The 21,393-nt window shown below is 35.9% G+C and overlaps 1 protein-coding gene across 1 annotated transcript in view; it reads right to left on the bottom strand.

Moving 5' to 3' along the window:
- Positions 1-21,020, bottom strand: part of myh15.L (myosin heavy chain 15 L homeolog) — a 51,830-nt gene extending 30,810 nt beyond the window's left edge. The window contains 16 exon segments of the mRNA NM_001091682.1: positions 201-371; positions 2,075-2,224; positions 3,685-3,803; positions 4,372-4,510; positions 7,085-7,188; positions 8,639-8,737; positions 9,955-10,018; positions 12,605-12,697; positions 13,856-13,876; positions 14,268-14,364; positions 15,803-15,830; positions 16,643-16,799; positions 16,885-17,028; positions 19,546-19,649; positions 20,236-20,360; positions 20,967-21,020. Of these exon segments, the coding sequence (NP_001085151.1) occupies positions 201-371; positions 2,075-2,224; positions 3,685-3,803; positions 4,372-4,510; positions 7,085-7,188; positions 8,639-8,737; positions 9,955-10,018; positions 12,605-12,697; positions 13,856-13,876; positions 14,268-14,364; positions 15,803-15,830; positions 16,643-16,799; positions 16,885-17,028; positions 19,546-19,649; positions 20,236-20,326 (1,581 nt within the window). The 5' untranslated portion in view covers positions 20,327-20,360; positions 20,967-21,020.
- Positions 21,021-21,393: the final 373 nt, after the last annotated feature.

The raw sequence follows: 21,393 nt of genomic DNA, 5'->3' as shown, positions 1-21,393 counted from the left end.
CAATGCTGCGACACCATGCGACAATTCTATCTCTCACCTTATTTTTGTTGCATGCGACAATTTGCATGCGTTTTGTCGCAGCAGATCGGATCGCGACAAAATCGCTCGTGGAGTCCTACCCTAAATTCCAACCATAACAGTCACCACTGCTTATGTAATCAGTAGCATAAACAGCTACCTAAGATTATATTTCTTTTTACCTTTTCAATTAAATCAATACAGGCCTGCAAGTCCAATCCGAAATCAATAAATTCCCAGTCAATGCCTTCCTTCTTATATTCCTCTTGTTCCAATACAAACATGTGGTGATTAAAAAACTGTTGCAGTTTTTCATTTGTAAAATTGATGCAGAGCTGTTCAAAGCTGTTTAACTAAAAACAACAGACGTGATATAAATACATAAATAAATAAATAAATAATAATATCTAATTACTAATCAAAGACAGGCAAACTGCAATTTTGTTTGAACGAAATTTAAAAATAAAATGTGATTCATTTGTGTGTTTGTCTGATATGTCAACCTGGGGCTCCGCCAGTCCTGTACTAGCTGCACTGTACATTCTAAAATGTTTTATAAAACAGTGCATTGTCATAGGAGTAAAATGCAAAAAAGCTTTTGTTCATGCCAATGTTTAAAAAATGAATCTTTGTCAAACCACACACCATTCTACATTGATGAAGTCAGCAAAACATTGGCGCTTCTTCTTAGAGAGACAAAGAATGGCAGTGCAACATCAAGTAGTGACTCACCAAGTAATGGAAGTCACTTAGTCTAAGGGGGTTATTTATCAAAGTCCAAATTTATCTCAATATTTTCTGTTACAAACTCCGAAAAAATCTGCTCAGGTTTTTTTACGCTTATTTATTGTTACATTTTCCCGAAAATTAGCTTTGCGGGAAAAAAAATGCGGGAAAAAAAAATCAGATTTTCATGATTTTTTCAGATTTTTTGATCCGAATTTCAGAATTTTTTTCAGAATTTTCCCCCGAAAACGACAAAAACTTTGAGTATTGCACAAAAACCCATCAAAAAATCATTGGGACTTCTCCCATTGACTTATATGTTACCTAGACAGGTCTGAGATGCAGGATTTTCAGATTCTGACTTTTCCATGCTCAAGGTTTAATAAATATGAAAAATCCGTGATTTTTTAAAAGACATATATATAAAACAAAATATCAAAAACTTTTGGTGATTTTTGCATTCAGAGTTTAGTAAATAACCCCTAAGTGTGTGGAACACAAACTGTGTAAAGTTATAATGATCTAACATAAATATAATGTTTACTCAATTCAATTGCCTGGTGGAAGATTGCCTTTTTGCTTTACACATTTCTGGTTTGGACTTCTACTCAGAGAGTCTTATTTTGCACTTATGGATTTAGCCAAAGATTTTAACGCAATGGCAGGACAATTAGGGTGTGATTTATGGCAAATGCTGTGTTGGAGATCCTTGTCAGGGTTGTTGTTAAAGCCATGTTTTCACTTCATGAACTTGATTATCAACCAAGTGGGTTCCAACAATATGCTGAGCCACAAGGGCAGCGTTAAAACCCAAGAAGTCTAGGTGGCACATTTACTAAGCTCGAGTGAAGGATTCGAATATAAAAAACTTTGAATTTCAAAGGTTTTTTTTGGGTACTTCGACCATCGAATAGGCTACTTCGACCTTCGACTACGACTTCGATTCGAACGTTTCGAACTAAAAATCGTTCAACTATTCGACCATTCGATAGTTGAAGTACTGTCTCTTTAAAAAAACTTCGACTACATACTTCGCCACTTTAAATCTACCGAGCACCAATGTTTGCCTATGGGGACCTTCCCCATAAGTTTTGCAAGCTATTTCTGATCGAAGGAAAATCGTTCGATTGATGGATTAAAATCCTTTGATCGTTCGGTTCGAAGGATTTAATCGTTCGATATTCGAAGTCGAAGGATTTTACTTCGATGGTCGAATATCGAGGGTTAATTAACCCTCGATATTCGACCCTTAGTAAATGTGCTCCTAGGTGTTACTAAATATCTTACTAGTTGTGCAATGTAATGCAATTTATATACCCAGAAAACTTACATCAAAAATTTCAAAACCTGCAATATCGAGGACACCGATAAAGAACTGCCTTGATAGTTTTGTATCCAGTGTCTTGTTAATGCGAACCACCAGCCATTTAAACATACGGTCATAAATGCCTTTGGCCAATGCACCAACCGCATAGACAACCTAAAAATACAAATGTTGGAAAAATATTTTACTTAAAATATGTCAGATTATTTAAAACAAAACAAAATGCACGTGTAGTGATGGAGCCTAAAAGAGGATAATTATTTTTATTCTTTGGACATAGCCGAGACTTAGGGGTCCGTTTACTAAAGTGCGTTAAAAATATTCGCACAATATATAGACAGAATTTTCGCCAAATATGTTATCGCCAGTTTACTAACCTGCGGTAAATATAAATTTGCGAATTTTCTTGCGCAAGAATAATTATTCGCCAGTTATCGAATTCGCTGAAAATAACGCTACGTACACATTAACGCATGGTTTACTAAACAGCGAAATGTGCTAAAGACAAAATTAAAGCCAGAATATTCGCAAACTTTTACCGCCACCTATGTAGTGGCGTAAAAGTATTTTTTTCGCCAGAAAATTCTCAAGGGGCAGGAAATATCCCATAATACTGTTTTTTTTAACCCATCATTCTTTGCTGACAGGAGAGACATATTTGTAGCTATTGCTGACAGGATGTTTTGGCTTCTGCTTCTATCTGGTGCAACAGCAGCAGTTTCAGCTCAGAGTCGTATTATTGGCAGCGGCATCACAGTCCAAGGATTCGTCAGCCTCTACACTTTTGTGGTTTCATTGTGATTGGCTACATTAAACTGTGCGTTTCTATGAAGCAAAGAGATTGACTGGTATCATTTCTTGTTCCTATTATTCTATTGGCAGAAGGGTTTATATGATGCAGACATGTTTGATTGGTGTTACTCTGGTGATGTTGTTGGATGGGATAATCATCAGTCAATAAAGTTTAGAGTTTTGATGGTGCATTTCTGGCCATAAATGTCACAGTAAAAATTTGCCATAATAACCGCCATAAAACAAGACTATTTTATAGCATAAATATTCGCAAAAACTTAATTTTTCGCCAGAAAATTCGCAACTCGCTAATATTACCGCTAACGTAAGCTGGTTCCTTAACGTAGTTACCGCAAGTGATCGCAATGACTTCTGAGCGTATCGCTGTTTAGTAAACTTAGTCGCTGCGAATATTCTGGCGTAAAAATATTCTCAACGATAACATGCGGAAACTTAAAGTCAGATTTACCGCACTTTAGTAAACGGACCCCATAGTCTGAAGATATATTGGTGACACGATCACATTTTTAGCATTAAACTTTCTTTATTTATACTATATAATATATACTTTGTTAGATATATGGATTTTTAATTCAGTTCAAAACGATTTCTAATATTATTTTGTTTTTAGGATTTGAGTAAATGAACAAAGGTGAGGCATAATACCCTCATAATGAAAAATTATTATTATACAATACCAAAACAGTATGGCTCCATAGTGGGCAATGATCATATTTTTTGGCAGGTTGTTGCATGCTGCAAAATTGTTGTTAATTATCATAAGTTCACATACAGTAAGCACTTCTGGAGCCAAAAGAACCTACCTGGGCTACAGTCTGACCTTTGGTCACATATTCATTGCCAACCTTTACTCGTGGGTGCATTAAGCCTTTTACAAGGTCAGAGGAACTGATGCCCATCAGATAAGCAGCCTTATCTGTATCTGTTTACAGAAATATAAAAAAACAGGCACAGTTTTAGAGTTGTGGTGTGTGACCTTACTGGGGTCTTGAATGGATGGCTACAAGGGGTCCAATAAATAGAACCAGAGGGCACTTCTAAAAGCTCCATATTGCCTAGATACAGGTGCCAGTTACAAGAAGACTATGAAAACAACCTGAAACACTGATGTCACAGATTTACATCTTGCTGGATTAGGGTTATAACATTGATATGGCTAAAGTAAGATTAACTAAAGTGATTCAAGTGGTTTCATTATTGACGTTGCTAAATAAAACACAGTTATGCTTGTTGTGCCTTGGCCAACTATAGGTGGGTTAACCAGTAGTGTAGCAAAATATTACAGTATTCCTTTAGTAGAAACTCAGGGAATCAGGAAAAATTTATTTGAATCATGCTGGCAGACATTCTTCCATTAGCAGTAGTTTTTCTCTCTCTAAAATTTAATTTATAAACAAAGAAAAAAGGAAAAAAAGCCCCACCAGTAAAATATTACTGTATATCATTCCAATACTTAAGGCAAATGTATATAAAAGATGTTACTGACTTACTTTCTGTGCCATCAGTCTCTGCTTGTTCTTCTCGTTGCTTTTGCTTAAATTTCATATTTCCAAAATGCATTATTGCACCAGTCAGTTTATAAGCACCATACTTTTCATCTGAAATAAATCCCAATATATCGAAAGCTTGCTGTGAAAGAAAAAAATCACTAGTGTTTTCAGTGGACTTTTAAAGCTTTTGTCCAAAAATAATCACCTTTGTGGCATTATATTGAATTAAAATGTTAAATATTCTGGAGACCAATGTCAAACCTTTGTGAACTGATCGCTTTTGAAGTGGAGAGACGCCACAAAACGTGTAAAGCGTATGATCCATGATGAGATATGCTGACATGCTGGTAAAAATCTTATAAAATGGACTATTAAAGTTTACACATTTTTTTCACACTACTCCTGATGCTCCGTGATTTGCTCTGTGGTGTATTAATATTCTCCGACGGGGGACAGAAGGTATGTGCAGAACGTAAGATAGTGTTGGAGAGGTGATATGCTCCCCGTTTTTGAACTTACTTTGTGAACTGCTTAGTCTACTCATAGCAAAATCTTTTCAAAATTAATTTGATGGTTTCACAAAAAAAACTCGAAATTAGCTCTATATATACCCATAAATGGGCATAAGTAGCTTAATTGTTAGACCATATTTAGAATTTAGTGATAAAAAGGTTTGTCATGTGATTCGGTTTGAGATTCTATTCAGAAAAACTTATCTCACATGAACACTCTATTGAATTCTATGAGAAAAAACTGGAAATGAATTAGGAGAAAAGTTTTTTCTCCTCGAATTGAATCTAGTCCGTGAGTTTTCACCATGATAAACCATTGGATAACCATTTTTCGCCAGTGACGGCTTCGCAGCCATTGCAACTCTTCACCAGCCGAAAATTCACTCAGAGAACGCTAATTTACTAAAATACAAAGTTGCAACCAGGGCGCCGAGCGCTGGCTAATTTTCGCTAGCGTTACTTCGGCGATTAAAGCGAAGATGCGCTAGCGCTCAATTATGACTAGCGCAACTTTGTTACAAGTCTTCGCTCAGGCTAATTTGCATACGGCGGGAAATTATGACATTGAATGGACGTATATGTTTCAGCAAAAAATTTAAGGACTTTGAAGCCTATCACTCTGAAAAAAGGAAAAGACGCCAGAGTTTTTTGGAAACTTTTTCCACTAAAAATATGATTTAACTAACAGAAGAATGAGGAAGATCGATGCACTCCAGTGCACTTCGCTGGTCTGAGCTGGCGAAGGCAAGTCTGGCGAAAGAGGTAACTTTCAGTAAAATCAGTGAATTTGCGCAGTAACGTTCATTCACCAGAGCGAAAATTCGCCTAGCGATAGAGTGTGAATGAGCGCTAACGTCTGTCTGTCTCTAACCGCTATGCTCAGTCAATGCTAGGGAATTACTTCTGACCTGCATAAAATGTTAGTAACGGGAAAGAAGGGAGACGAAAATAGAACTAAATAGATGTCAGAATAGCTAAAAGCACAGTAGGAGGGGGACAGCCAATCATAGCCCTGTAGTCACACAAGCAAATACAGGTTTTAGTTCCCTATCAGGTCAGCCTATCTGCTGATTGAATTCTATCCTACAGTGCAGTGTGCTGAGTGCCTCCAGCTCCCGGCAAAGCCTGGAAAAGCCGGCAAAAGGAACTGGAAGGGCAGGACTATTAGAGTTTTTTACAATAAATCAAACAGAAACACAAATTTTTCAGCACATTCCCTTTATATTAAAAATGGTATAATGCACTGGCACATTCTTGTTTCTCACACTATTGGTAGAGTGTATAATTGGTCCTTAATGCAAAAATCATTCTCAATTAGTTCGCAATGCGAATAAATTTTAGCAAAGTGAAAAATTTTGTCTTTGTGAAGAATTTGCCCTTCAGTAGAATAGCAATTGCAAATTTAATAGTTTTCACTAGAGTGCAGTGTATGTAATAAAAAAGTTGTTACATTTACTCCAAAAGTTTACGACACCTTCAAGCAGGTCTTAAAGGTTCGTAATGTGCAATTAAGGGGCACATTTACTTAGCTCGAGTGAAGGATTAGAATAAAAAATTCTTCGAATTTCGAAGTATTTTTTTGGCTACTTCGACCATCGAATTGGCTTCTTCAACCTTCGACTATGACTTTGAATTGAACGATTCAAACTAAAAATAGTTCGACTATTCGACCATTCGATAGTCTAAGTATTGTCTCTTTCAAAAAAAACTTCAACCACCTACTTCGCCACCTAAAACCTACCAAGTACCAATGTTAGCCTATGGGGAAGGTCCCCATAGGCCTTCTAAGCATTTTTTGATCGAAGCAAAATCGGTCGATCGATGGATTATCGATTCGATTCAAAGGGTTTAATCGTTTGATCGAACGATTATTCCTTCGAAGTTCGATCAAACGAATTGCGGTAAATCCTTCGACTTCGATATTCAAAGTCGAAGGATTTAACTTCGATGGTCGAATATCGAGGGTTAATTAACCCTCGATAATCGACCAATAGTAAATGTGCCCCTAAGAGTCGCAATGCAATAAAAGCCGAAGATTTTTACATTGCAACGTGATTTTTTATTTGCAAATTTGTTCTCTTTGTGAATGTTATTACATTTCTCCCAATATGTCTCCTTTATGCCACACGTTACAGTATATATTTTTTTTATAGGCTTATAAAGATATATATATATATATACTAATTAAAGTCAAGCCTTACATCTGTCGCCATTAATTCTTCACAATCATCAAGGTTGTCCACTGTTACTACACCTTGAGAGCTGAAGTGAAAGTCGTAAGGATTTGTACTAACAAGTAGCATGTCTGAAAGAAAGAAAAGGTTTAATTCATTTTGTTAGCAGAGGTGGTCTTTATGATGATCACATAGAGAACACTGAGCACAGCAACTTGTGAGAAGATTTACTTGTGAATCACTCAGGAATAACACACAGCACATTTATCAGCTGTTGCATATATTCACACATTTTTCCCCAACACTGCATGTGTTCATTTGTACATATGGACCACCCAGGACAGAGTGACTGACTATATAGCTTGCCACCCTGGGATGGATCTTTCTGAAAATCAGTATGATTTATTTTTGCGTTAAATGTAGTTCATTTATAGTTAGAAGGCTATGCACTCCTGCTTTCAGAGTATCTCTGAAATGGAAGTCATATTTTACAATAAATTATTCTTATGTAATAAAATAAAAATCACTTTCTATTCTTTTCCTTGCGATCACAACATAACAAGCCTTGTATCCAGTGTTCTCAGATACTTTACATTATCCCATTCAGAGTGCCTCATTTAAACCTGGTCTGATCTCCAAGGACATTTGATCTACAGTTATAATATTATTCTTTATGCTTCAAAACCGATTTCAGCAACAAATTTATAAAGTCTTGAATAATAACTAAAATAATGTCATATGGATAATGACTAACTGGCCCTCATCACCCTGTCTGGTGTAGCTTGCTCAAGTGGTTTGTGGATGTGCATTAATCAGATAAGCAGAGAAGCTCTTTGCAAACTAATATTCTCATATTATTTTAAGAATTTCTGTTTTCAGCTGCACATGCATGTATATGCAACTAATGCCAGAGTAATACTTGGTTGTGTGCAGGAACTTTGTCTATTTAGACTACTGCTTCTTATTGAGGATGTCGGACAGCTTTTTTAGCAACTTCCCATTGTCGATGTAAATGTTTTCCAGGGAAGCCAAACTTTAAGCTCTCTCCTACAATGATACTCATGTTGCTTCCTATAAGTTTGTCTCATGTCGTGCAAATAACTGCAGTACAATAAATGCATAGGTCAACTGTATTTCCATAGCTGATGGTAGTTATATAAAAACAAACAAGGACAATTTATACCTGCAGAGTATTCTACATTTACAATTTCAGGAATATTATCTAAAGTTTTTCTGTTTTAAAGAAATTAACTAACAAATTGACCAACATAAAGGCAGGCCCCTTCATCAGGTATAGCTGTCACAGGTAGAATGATCAGGGCTCCATCTGCTGAACCTGTTTCCTCTCTGTTTAAAGACAATTTATGAACCTCTTGATTGGCTACATCAAGGTTGTCCAACTAAAGGCTTCTAGGTCGAATGTGTTCCATCATGGGATGCCCATTTTTCTCAAGGCTCCACAAACTTTTTTCTATAATATCATACAAACAATATTATCCAGCCCTTGAATATGCAGATTGACAAATAATCCTCCCACTACCAGTCCTACATGTCTTATACCATGTACTCATTTACACTTACCTTGCAACTCACTCATTTTCCCACTTGTAATCTGGTAGAAAATGTGGTAACTTCTTTCACCTGGCTGCTGAAAAATTACCCTGGATTTTTCCAGCAAATCTGGAGGAAGATTATGAACAAAAATATGTACATCAGCTACACTGGTAGGGAAAAAGTATGAGTAAAAGGACACACGTAGTTGTTTGATTTTCATTAACCCCTTGATTTTAGAAAACCAATGTTTAATTTAAGGTTTAGAGTTAGAGAAATGCAAAAACTTCTAATACCACACTATAAAACGTATTACAGTTTTATAACACCACATTAGGCCGACCTGCTTCATCAGTCAGGACTCTGGAAGATGGGAATTTCAACTTGAGGGGAAAAAAAACTACTTGATCAGGAATAGCTATTGTGCCCCTTCAGCATTCCCATTAGAAACAACTTATAGCGTTCTACTTTCAAAGAATGCAATATACAGTAACTGAACAAGGGCCCCAGGCTGAACATTGCTGCTGTAAGTACTAAAAATATCTTTCAGTTATAAACAGTGTATATGATCTGTTATCCGGAAACCCGTTATCCTGAAAGTTCCAAATTATGCAAAGGCCATCTCCCATAGACTCCATTTTAATAAAAGAATGATAAATCTTAAAAAAATATTTCCTTTTTGTCTGTAATAATAAAAATATAATAATACTTGATTCCAGCTATAATATAATTCATCCTTATTGAAGGCAACAATCCTAATGGGTTTATTTAAAGTTTAAATTGTTTTTAGTAGACAAAGTATGGAGATGTAAATTACGGAAAGATCCCTTATCTGGAAAACTCCAGGTCCTGAGAATTCTGGACTGTATTAACCAATAGTATTATTAAGAGCATTCACCAGACATTGATTAGCTAAGCCCTCAAGGGGAAGCTGCAATTTCCCTGTAAGACACAATATTTGCCGGTGAAACCTCTTTTCCTGTAATCTTAGTTGATGTCTCGTCTGTAAATCATCTTTAAAGACATTGGCAGTCAGTTAAAGTACTTTATAACAGTGTAACCACAAATATTTAGACTTTATTCATAACAAATGTACTATTCCCCTTTGTTATTTATACACAATCTGGATATTTGTGCAGGCTTGCTAAATGACATTCTCCTTCCATGTTACCACTTTTCATATATATGGCTTTCCTTGCTGTTGTAGAACTATATTGTGTGTTGTTGTTATTATTATTGATATCTGTAATACTCCCAAGTCCTTACTGATTATACATAAAAATTAACAATATACCCCCAAACTCAACAGGCATTCAAGTAGCAGAGCTCAGCAGCTAAATACTTACAAATTTCAATATCAGCAGATGACAATTTGCCTGTGGTTCCAAAATGGATCCGGATGAATTTACCCTTTGCAGAAGAAAAATAAACATTAAGGGTTTTTTTAACTGTTAAAATGCTAAATGTGTAACAAACAGAACTAAAAAAAATACTAAGAATTATTGCAGGTCATTAAAGGACTATTAACAATACGTTTTTGATTGTTTTGTATAATATAATGTGTTATCTACACTGGTTAACAAAATTCATATTTGCCCTGGTTCGAAAAGTTCCACTAAAGTTTATACAAATGAGCTGTTGTGTTGCCATGGGAGATCAGTTACAGCAGAAAGAGGTTAAAGGGCACAGATATGCTGTGTAGGATACAAGATTTTTAGTTGTTAACCAGGAAAAGAAACGGAAGTGAAATGCCATTTGTGACTCTCTACAGAACCATAGAATAAAAACTATTGTTATATATAAAAAGAACATTTGTTGAAAAGAAAGGGTTTATATGTAGATGCTGGAAACAAAGTTTAAGGGGCCCATTTACTTAGCTCGAGTGAAGGAATAGAGGAAAAATAGTTCGAATTTCGAATGGTCGAATACTTTGACCATCGAATGGGCTACTTCGACCTTCGATTCGAAGTAAAAATCGTTTGACTATTCGACCATTCGATAGTCGAAGTACTGTCTCTTTAAAAAATACTTTGACCCCCTAGTTCGCCACCTAAAACCTACCGAGGCCAATGTTAGCCTATGGGGAAGGTCCCCATAGGCTTCCTAACAATTTTCTGATCGAAGGAGTATCATTCGATCGATGGATTAAAATCCTTCGGATCGTTCGATCGTAGGAATATCGGTAAATCCTTTGACTTCGATATTCGAAGTCGAAGGATTTTACTTTGACTGCCGAATATCGAGGGTTAATTAACCCTCGATATTAGACCCTAGGTAAATGTGCCCCTAAATGTAAAAAACAAAAGCATCTATTTTATGATGTTACTGTTCCTTAAATATGCTGTACTTAACTTATGATTTCATGTTGCCTCCAGCTTTTCTGACCTTAAATAGTATGATTTTTAATATATTGCAGCAAATGCATTTTTAAATGTGAGTATTACCTGGCTTTAAGGTGCAAAAAGTTTGCAATGACTTTTTAAAAGACTGACTTCTGTAGAGTATAATTTGCAAATAGTCCTGGCACTTTTCACCCCAAAGATGTGCAGATATAAATGCTTTATCTTACAAAGCGATACCCGTGTTTATTACCCTCTGGAGTAAATTTGCAACTCGACTTTAAAAAAAAAAATATTTAATTATATAAAGGAGTCAGTTATGTGGTGACAGTGGCTCTGGCAGGCTAGCTTGTACAACAGTAAGTTGCATCTATAAGTCTAATTTTTGAATGCTTTTCTGGAAAAATTTCATATTTTCAAATGTTTTTTGCAAGTTGTGCCTAACATTTGGGGATCATGTCATTTCTGGTGTATACCATTAAAAATACATTGGTGTATAATTCTTTTGACATGAGTCTGCTCTGCATATTGGATAAAACAAATTTGCTCAAACACCTTTCACCTGTGTATGCGCTCTCTTTCCATTTAGGTCACACCAGTGGACCAACAGTAATACTTAAAATATCAGCATATAGATGAGAGAAAGGAGGGCACTCCAATGCAGATTAACTGCTTGTGATTTTCATTAATTGCAAACTGCTATACACAACATGTTTCGGGCATTCAATGCCCTTTCTCAAGTGTCACCCACACTTGAGAAAGGGCATTGAAGGCCTGAAACATGTTGTGTATAGCAGTTTGCAATAAATGAAAATCACAAGCAGTTAATCTGCATTGGAGTGCCCTCCTTTCTCTCATCTATATGCTGATATTTTGGATGGCGGTACATCCATTAATAAAGGATAGATGCATTCACTACATGTGGTAAGAGACTGTGCGCTGATTCACCAAATTGTCTACAGTAATACTTAAAACATTGAAGAATAGGATGGAGCACACGATCCACAGACTCTGCTGGAAACTACTTTATTTGGTCAAAACATGTTTCGGATCACATGAATCCTTTTTCGAGTGTAAAAAGGAACCATGTGATCCAAAACATGTTGCAACCAAATAAAGTTGTTTGCAGCAGAGTCTGCGGATCATGTGTTCCATCCTATTCTTCAATGTTTTAAGTGCTGCTCTGCATATTGACACAACCAAGTTTGGGAACCCTGGAAAGTACTGCTACATTCAAAATTGCGGTAGTTTCTGGGTTCCCGAGTATCAATAGTTCATACTTGCTCACTATGCAGCATAAGAGGCAGGACAGAGGCCCATTGATGAATGGCATCAACATAGGCAACATTTGCGTCTATTTTAGTGTGGCTGTACTTGCGACTGCTTTACTAAATGACCCTTTATATACTTAGTTATTCTGTATGTACCTGCTGGGTCAGTTTATTGCACCTTCACAAGCAGAAGTGCCAAAATGAATCCATTTCTATAATCCAACAATTTAGCAGAAGTAGAAAGTAAATATGTTAAACTTGCAATACAACAATCATGTAAATAATGCCTGGCACTCATAAAATTATTAATTACACTAAAAGCTATTGGAAAAAACCTTTTATTTCTGTTAAATAAAAAAAAAGCAATGGAGCAAAAACTAACTTACAAAACGGGATGAGTTATCATTTCTCAGTGTCTTAGCATTTCCAAAAGCTTCCAAAGCTGGGTTGGCTTGGATGATTTGATCTTCCAATGTTCCCTAAAACACAATAAAACTGTTGTTTTTGTTTTGACAGTAAAGCCTCACAGTGTATTTATGTGCCTGCATAACATCCATTCTCTTTATATTTGCTTTGATTCACATGCTTTAATTGCAGGTAGGTTGAATAGAACTGGGAAATTCACAATAGACCTCAGCATATAACTCCCACTGCAATGTTTAAATGTAAATTAATACACAATGTATATTCTGTGTATACACTACAGTTAATCACCCTTACATTAATATATATATATATATATATATATATATATATATATATATATATTCCTCAGTTCACATGCCTGGGTAGAATATATATAAGAAAATAAAGCATGAAAATTTGTTTTTTTTGGTGATGCTGTTACTGCTAGGCTGCGATCACTCCAGAATGTTAACATAAAAAAAGTTTAGTCTTTCCTTATGTAAATTAGTGTTGTGGAAATTTGTATAGTTATTATACAGTATTATATTATAACAGTGATAGTGCCCCTTTTTAAAAGAAAGAAGCAGAAAAGCATAAATAGATTGTACTGAGCTATTGATGAGGGTCCCACAACTACGTTTATTATACTAATTAAAATTTATTATTCATTTTAGATAATCTAGGCTGTTTCCAGAAAAAAATTAAAAGTATATAAATTGTGGGGACGTAATTTTATAATTACTACAGGTATGGGACCTGTTATCCAGAAGGCTCGGGACCTGGGGTTTTCTGGATAACGGAAAACCCCAGGTCCCGATACGTTAAGTCTACTAGAAAATCATTTCAACATTAAATAAACCCAATAGGCTGGTTTTGCCTCCAATAAGGATTAATTATATTTTAGTTGGGATTAAGTACAAGGTACTGTTTTATTATTACAGAGAAAAGGGATATCATGTTTAATAATCTGGATTATTTGGATAAAACGGAGTCTGTGGGAGATGGCCTTTCCATAATTCGGAGCTTTATGGATAATGGGATTCCGGGTAACGGATCCCATATGTGTACTATGAAATATAATAATGCAGGGCTACCCAGATTTCAGCACACCCCTGAGTACTGCATTTGTCAGCGCAATGATTATCAGCATGAGTAGGAACCCTAGGTAGTGAATATCTATACAGAATAAATCTAAAAACCCCAAGAATAATAATGTGGAAATACTCCCTTACCCCAGTCTTGGTAGCTGGTTGCTGCAAACAAAGAACAAAGGATACAGTATTAATATGGATGTGAAAGGAGACAATAAAAAAAATCAATACCTTTAAATATGCTTAAAGTTTTATACACACTAAAAAATACATATAGTTAAAGGGGCTCATTTATAAACATTAGGCACATTTTGCACATGGGTAATACCAATAGTAAAAGATTGGCTTTTTTGCAACCAGCTACAGGTTGAACAAGGGAAGCAAAAATTTGATTGGTTACCATGGGTTACTGCCCACGTGCAACAATTAGCCCAGTGTTCATAAATAAGATTTGAGGCAAATAGAGAGAATGTGCAAGAGATAACAAGATAGACACAAGCAAAAGGAGTAAATTACTTTGAATGGATAAAAAATGATTAGTAGATTAACTTACATTCTTCTTCCCCATGGGATCACCAATAGCAGCGACTGTGGCAAAGTACTGAATAACACGTTTCGTGTTCACAGTCTTGCCAGCACCAGATTCTCCACTGATTGAAAGAGATATTATGAAAGATCAGGATTTTTTTTTTTTTTTGCATCGAATACATTTTTCAGTGGTGAAAAGATGCTTCAAATATTATTAACAGTGTGATTTAAGGAGAAAAAAAACTATACAATGTACCCTGAAATAGTTTATTATTATTTGGTGGCCCATCCAATGCGAGAAATGCCAGCCATTGCAGCAGCAGAAATAGCAGTGTGGACCATACTGTTTTGGCTTGCAGCTGCAGTAATGGTGAAGCCCTATTCAATGTTAATGTATTACTTATACTCCAAAGCATATACAAAATCATATACAAAAACATGACTTATTAAATACTTATGCATGCTTTTACAGGTATGGGCTCCATTATCTGGAAACCTGTTATCCAGAAAGCTCCTAATTATGGAAAGGCTATATCCCGTAGACTCCATTTTATCCAAATAATCAAAACTATAAATAATAAAACAGTACCTTATACTTGATCCAAGCTAACATATAATTAAACCTTATTGGCAGCAAAACAAGCCTATTGGGTGTATTTAATGTTTACATGATTTTCTAGTAGATTTAGAGGCACATTTATCAAAGAATTTTGAATTCATGTGAGTTTTTTTAAACTCCCTTAAATTCAATTGAATTCGAAATTCGACTAGGCGAAAAGTATTAATAAAATCAAATTTTTTAAACTCTGACTAATTTTACCGATTCGAAGACCCGATTCGAATTTGATTTGAATGATAAAAACGCTTTTCAAGTTTTTTTCCTGAAAAAAACTTGAATGTCAGGAAGGCTACAAACATCTCCAAATTGATCTCTGGACCTTTCCTATTGACTTATACATGAATTTGGCAGGTTTTAGATGGTGAATAGCCAAATTTGAATTCTTAAAGGGACAGAGTATGATAAATCTTGAAAATTAAATACATTTTTTTTTTAAAAAACTCGAATTGAGTTTGGATAATTCCCTAGTCAAATTTGACAGTTTTGACCATAAAATGTTTTGAAAATTAAGGTATGGCAATCCGGATTATGGAAAGATCCATTTTCCGGAAAACCCCAGGTCCAGAGCATTCTGGATAACATGTCCCATACCTGTAATATATAATGGGCTATGACATCAGCAATGAGAAATGGTCCAGTATCCTGTAATTTTATATATAATAAAATAGTTTTAGGATTGGTCATCTTTGTCCATGGATTATGCAAAGCTATAATCTAACGTATATATGACACCAGAGATAATGTTATACTGTAATAATAATCACATAGGTTGCACCAGGTCTAATAATACACAACAACTAATCAAATGTTTACTTAAATGATGTGACTAGTAATTGCAGCCTGCTAATACTGTAGTTCGATTTAACTCTGCCTCATAGCTGTATATACCACAAAAAGACATTAATTGTACAGTGTTTCCACATCATGAAGACTGTACTTACGTGATCAACATGGACTGGTTTTCTCGATCTAGCAAAGAAATGATAGTGTTTACTCTGTGAACAGCTGGAGTTTAATAAGCCTGACAATTTACTTTCCATGATGGCTATTGCTTAAGACTCAACTACACTGCCATCATAGACTGTGTCAATCACCCAACACATTTTTGCAAGCATATAGTGGAGGTTGAACATGGGTCTTGAACCATATAAATTGTGGCAAACAGCATCTTGCCCCCATCTCATGCAGGGCCATAATACAGACTAGCCAATATCTCTATTGTATGTGTATACCCCCCATGTGTCACCTGCAGGACACAAAATAACACCCATGTAACTAAAATAAACACATTTATATAAATATAGAAACTGTTTGAGGTGGGTTACATAAGTGATGTTTTACAAACAATGTATTAAGAGGAATGATGATAAAGTATTGCACAAATGTTATCAAAGAGACATGAAGTTTTGTAACTGAAGCACTGCTTTTAGATGGTAGAAGAAAAGAACCAGGAGTGTTGTGAGCTTAAACTCTATACAATAATGTATTGCTTAACTTGGAAGAAACATTCTGTTTAAAAATCAATTTAAACAGTGCAAACAGATTTTAACTACCAGATGGTGTAATTTTTATAAAGTCTATAAAGAATGACAGCAATAAGACAGCTTGTGCTCTTACCCATAAACACAAGTAAGGAGGGTTTCTCAAACATTTATTTATAGGACACACAATTCTTAATGCTTGTATGTACAGTACATAGAGAATCATAAGCCAAAATATGATATTCAGAAACAATGTACCCAAGAAATGTAACAAAGACGGCTATGAACATGGGCACTTACTGCGTAACATGTCATGGTAAGCGTTGTCAGCAATGGAGAAAATATGAGGTGGGGCTTCAGAACGTCTCTTGCCCTTGTAAGCCGTGACCACCTCAGTTTTGTAGACAGGAAGCGATTTGTATGGATTCACAGTCACACAGAAAAGGCCAGAATAAGTCTAAAAACAGACAAACGTAAACTATTCCAAAAAACTACATCAAAGAAACAAAGTACTAAAAGCAAAAACATTGATGGTAACTTACATAGATCATCCAGTTGGCATATCGCTTGCGTAGATTACTTAACACAGATGCCTCATTCAAGTGTGTCAGCATAGCCATATCTTCTATCATATCAAACTTTGGAGGGTTCATCTGTTGGATATCACCCTCCTTCACAACAACTGTCTATATGAAGAGATGCAATATCAAATGCAATGTTTTCTTCTACAATAAGTGACTGCACAGTAATGACGCAAGAAGTTGCATTCAAACATTTCTTTGATCACCAGGAAATCCAGCTCAGTAAAATAGAACCTTAAGGTTCAACTTAAGCCCTCCTCTTATTTCCACAACCCGACTTCCTAAGGCTACAGTGATACGAATATTTGTTTCAGATTAGAATGCTATGGTGGAAAGATGTCTAGATGCCCATTACCAATTCATTTCATTGTGCATTTTATAATCCTCATTCAGTCAAAAAGTGATAACTAGAATAATTGATTTAAGGAAGTGACATGGAGATTTATAAAATACTTTTGAAAAAAAAAAACTAAATCAGGTCCTCTGATCCCTTGATTATGCCTTACTATTGATTTCTTAGATTAACATTTCAATGTTTTATTTTGTATGAGTTGAAAGGAGGATTGTCTTCGACCAAACCGCTTTTACCCATGGGCCGGATGGTATTCATCCCAGGGTAATTAGCGAGCTTAGCTCTGTGATTGCCAAACCTCTTTACTTAATTTTTCAGGATTCATTGAGATCTGGCATAGTGCCGAGAGACTGGCGAATTGCTAATGTGGTGCCTCTATTCAAAAAAGGATCCCGTTCTCAGCCTCAAAACTATAGGCCAGTTAGTCTGACGTCAGTGGTAGGAAAGCTTTTCGAAGGGTTAATAAAGGATAAGATACTGGACTTCATAGCAAATCATAATACTATGAGTTTGTGCCAGCATGGTTTTATGCGTAATAGATCTTGCCAGACTAACTTAATTTCTTTTTATGAGAAGGTAAGTAGAGACCTCGATTCTGGGATGGCAGTGGATGTGATTTACTTAAGACTTTGCTAAAGCATTTGATACAGTGCCACACAAAAGGTTACTGGTTAAATTAAGGAATGTTGGCCTAGAACATAGTATTTGTACCTGGATAGAGAACTGGCTAAAAGATAGACTACAAAGAGTGGTGGTAAATGGAACATTTTCTAATTGGACCAGTGTTGTTAGTGGAGTACCGCAGGGCTCTGTACTAGGTCCCTTGCTTTTCAACTTGTTTATTAATGACCTGGAGGTGGGCATTGAAAGTACTGTTTCTATTTTTGCAGATGATACTAAATTGTGCAGAACTATAGGTTCCATGCAGGATGCTGCCACTTTGCAAAGTGATTTGTCTAAACTGGAAAACTGGGCAGCAAACTGGAAAATGAGGTTCAATGTTGATAAATGCAAGGTAATACACTTTGGCAAAAATAATATAAATGCAAGTTATACACTAAATGGCAATGTGTTGGGAGTTTCCTTAAATGAAAAGGATCTAGGGGTCTTTGTAGATAACACGTTGTCTAATTCTGGGCAGTGTCATTCTGTGGCTACTAAAGCAAATAAAGTTCTGTCTTGCATAAAAAAGGGCATTAACTCAAGGGATGAAAACATAATTATGCCTCTTTATAGGTCCCTGGTAAGGCCTCATCTGGAGTATGCAGTTCAGTTTTGGACTCCAGTTCTTAAGAGGGATATAAATGAGCTGGAGAGAGTGCAGAGACGTGCAACTAAATTGGTTACAGGGACGGAAGACATAAATTATGAGGGTAGACTGTCAAGGTTGGGATTGTTTTCTCTGGAAAAAAGGCGCTTGCGAGGGGACATGATTATACTTTACAAGTACATTAGAGGACATTATAGACAAATAGCAGGGGACCTTTTTACCCATAAAGAGGATTACCGTACCAGAGGCCACCCCTTTAGACTAGAAGAAAAGAACTTTCTTTTGAAGCAACGTAGAGGGTTCTTCACAGTCAGGACAGTGAGGTTGTGGAATGCACTGCCGGGTGATGTTGTGATGGCTGATTCAGTTAATGCCTTTAAGAATGGCTTGGATGATTTTTTGGAGAGACATAATATAAAAGGCTATTGTGATACTAAACTCTATAGTTAGTATAGGTATGGGTATATAGAATTTTAATTAAAAGTAGGGAGGGGGGTGTGTATGGATGCTGGGTTTTCATTTGGAGGGGTTGAACTTGATGGACTTTGTCTTTTTTCAACCCAATTTAACTATGTAACTAACTATGTAACTATGTAAAAAGAGCTGGGGAGCATCACAAGCATGAAAACATTCCTGGAGGTGCAAAATTAGAGCTGTGATTTGCTATTTGTTAGCCCCCTATGTGGACTGGCAGCCTGCAGGATGCTCTGTTTGGCAGTGCACATGGTTTTTATGCAACTATAATTTGCCTACAAGCCAAGAATTCAAAAATAACATCTGCTTTGAGGCCAAAGGGAGCAACATCCGGTGGATTGGTGAACAACATGTTGCTCAAGAGCCACTGGTTGGGGACCACTGTCTTAGACTGACAACGCTGGAAGGATCCTTAAGGTCTATGGCAAACAAGGTACTAAGTGCTTGAGATCACTTCCCATGGACGTGAATATAATGTCAATGGAAATATGGTAAAATAAAGGAGCAATAGAAGTACTTTTTTTACCTTTCCATCTGCAACTTCAACAGTTACTTTTCCTCCTCCATTCTCTTTTATTTCAGCCTCAAGATAAGCTTCCTTATCATCCGGTATCCAACATTTTTTCTTTCCTGTTATAAAACAATATTTTTTTATCACAATGTACTAAGAATGAGAGTTTCCCTGTATATATGATCATTTATGACCATTTAACCCAATCTTTCAGTTTTATTCCCAAGCTTTTTTTTTTCAGAAAAAAAAGGCACTGACCCAAAGGAAAAAAATTAATGCAGCGCCACACTGCCATATGATTTATCTTTCCCAGGCATCATATTTATCAAAGAGTGAAGTTAGAGATCACCACAGTCCACTAGAGGTAAATGCTGGAACTCTCCATTCATTTCTATGGGATTTTTAAAGGCATATTTATCAAAGAGTGAAATTTCACTTTCACCTATTGATAAATACCCTTGATAAATACACAGCGAAATAAATTGATAAATACACAGCGATGAATGGAGAGTGGCGAAATTTCACTTTAGTGGGCTAAGACTTGTGCATGTACACTAGAGGGAAATCCCCCAAAAAATTAACTCTACTGCACATGGGAAGTGTGAAGAGGGAGAGGCAAGTAAGTTAAATAAGAAAGTAGCACACTGCTGAACTAGTTTAGTACAACAATAATTGTTGATAACAGAAGCTAATTAACCAACATACCATCGAAGGCCACCGTTTGCTGAATCATTAACTCTTTGTCACTTTTTCTAAGGAAGGAAGCTGCCTCCCCGAAGTCAGACATGTCCATCATTTTGGCAGATTAATTCTGAGCACCGTCCCAATCACTGCAAAGAGAATAAATCTGATGGTAAAATGCAAAATGAGAAATTGTCTGGTTTATTTCCTTTGAATAATTTATGCATTTAATAAACTAACTTATCATTTGAAATGAATTTTATTAGTTTATAGTGCTAGGAGCTCGTTTGGAGCAAAATTTTTACAAAATAAACCACAGGGGCTAGTCCCCGTTTCCAATCGCTGTTTGATTTCGGGTACCATTTATCCAAGAGCTAGGAGATAGCCATGTTCTGTAGGTGCCACAGTCACCACTAAGAAAATGTAGTTTGTACAGATTAGTGATCTCTAATTGTATTTTTGTCCATACATCAATTAAATAAGAAGATATGCTTGCACTCATTGGAAGCTTTTAGTATTGTTTTGTATTGCAGTATCTTTTTTTTTTGTATCATGGTCCCTTCATAAAGGTTTTAACCCAAGTGAAAAGTAGATAAAACGTAAAATACATTTTCATGTTTTCACAGGATCATGGGAAGTATTTGTGGCACAGCAGGTAATGATGAAAATGAATAAATGTATGATTTTCCGAAATGAGAAGAATCATTATGCAAAAAGAAAATGTATGCAAAACCAAGCCATAACTTGATATTTACCGTATGAAGTAAATGGTTCTCTTTCGAGTTCAAAGTCCAGACTCTTGTAGCAGGTCTTGAAGGTCACTGAGCCTGAGTATCACACTCTCCAGGTTTATAAAGGGTGGGCAGGGAAGGCAAGATAAAGATAATATGCCTATAATTTTAAAGGGCTGTGTTTTATCACTCATTTGTTTGCTGCTTGGCTTCATTGTTGGTATATGACCTAATGGAATTAAGAAATTGTTTTCCAAATCACATGCAACAAAAACACAGAGCTAAATATGCACTGAAGGGGATGTCAGACTTTCCCTTATCACAAACCACTTCAATACAATGGTGACCGTGTTTATCTTTAATTCAGTGCTGTCTAACTGGCAAAGAATGGTTTCACATGACTGGCATGCGGGGGGGGATGCTTTAATAATTATGTTTTGCTGCAAAATAT

This window comes from Xenopus laevis, chromosome 2L (assembly GCF_017654675.1).
Source record: "Xenopus laevis strain J_2021 chromosome 2L, Xenopus_laevis_v10.1, whole genome shotgun sequence".
Lineage (NCBI taxonomy): Eukaryota > Metazoa > Chordata > Amphibia > Anura > Pipidae > Xenopus > Xenopus laevis.
Note: the sequence above shows the minus strand (reverse complement) of the source record. Positions and strands in the feature narration are given on the sequence as shown.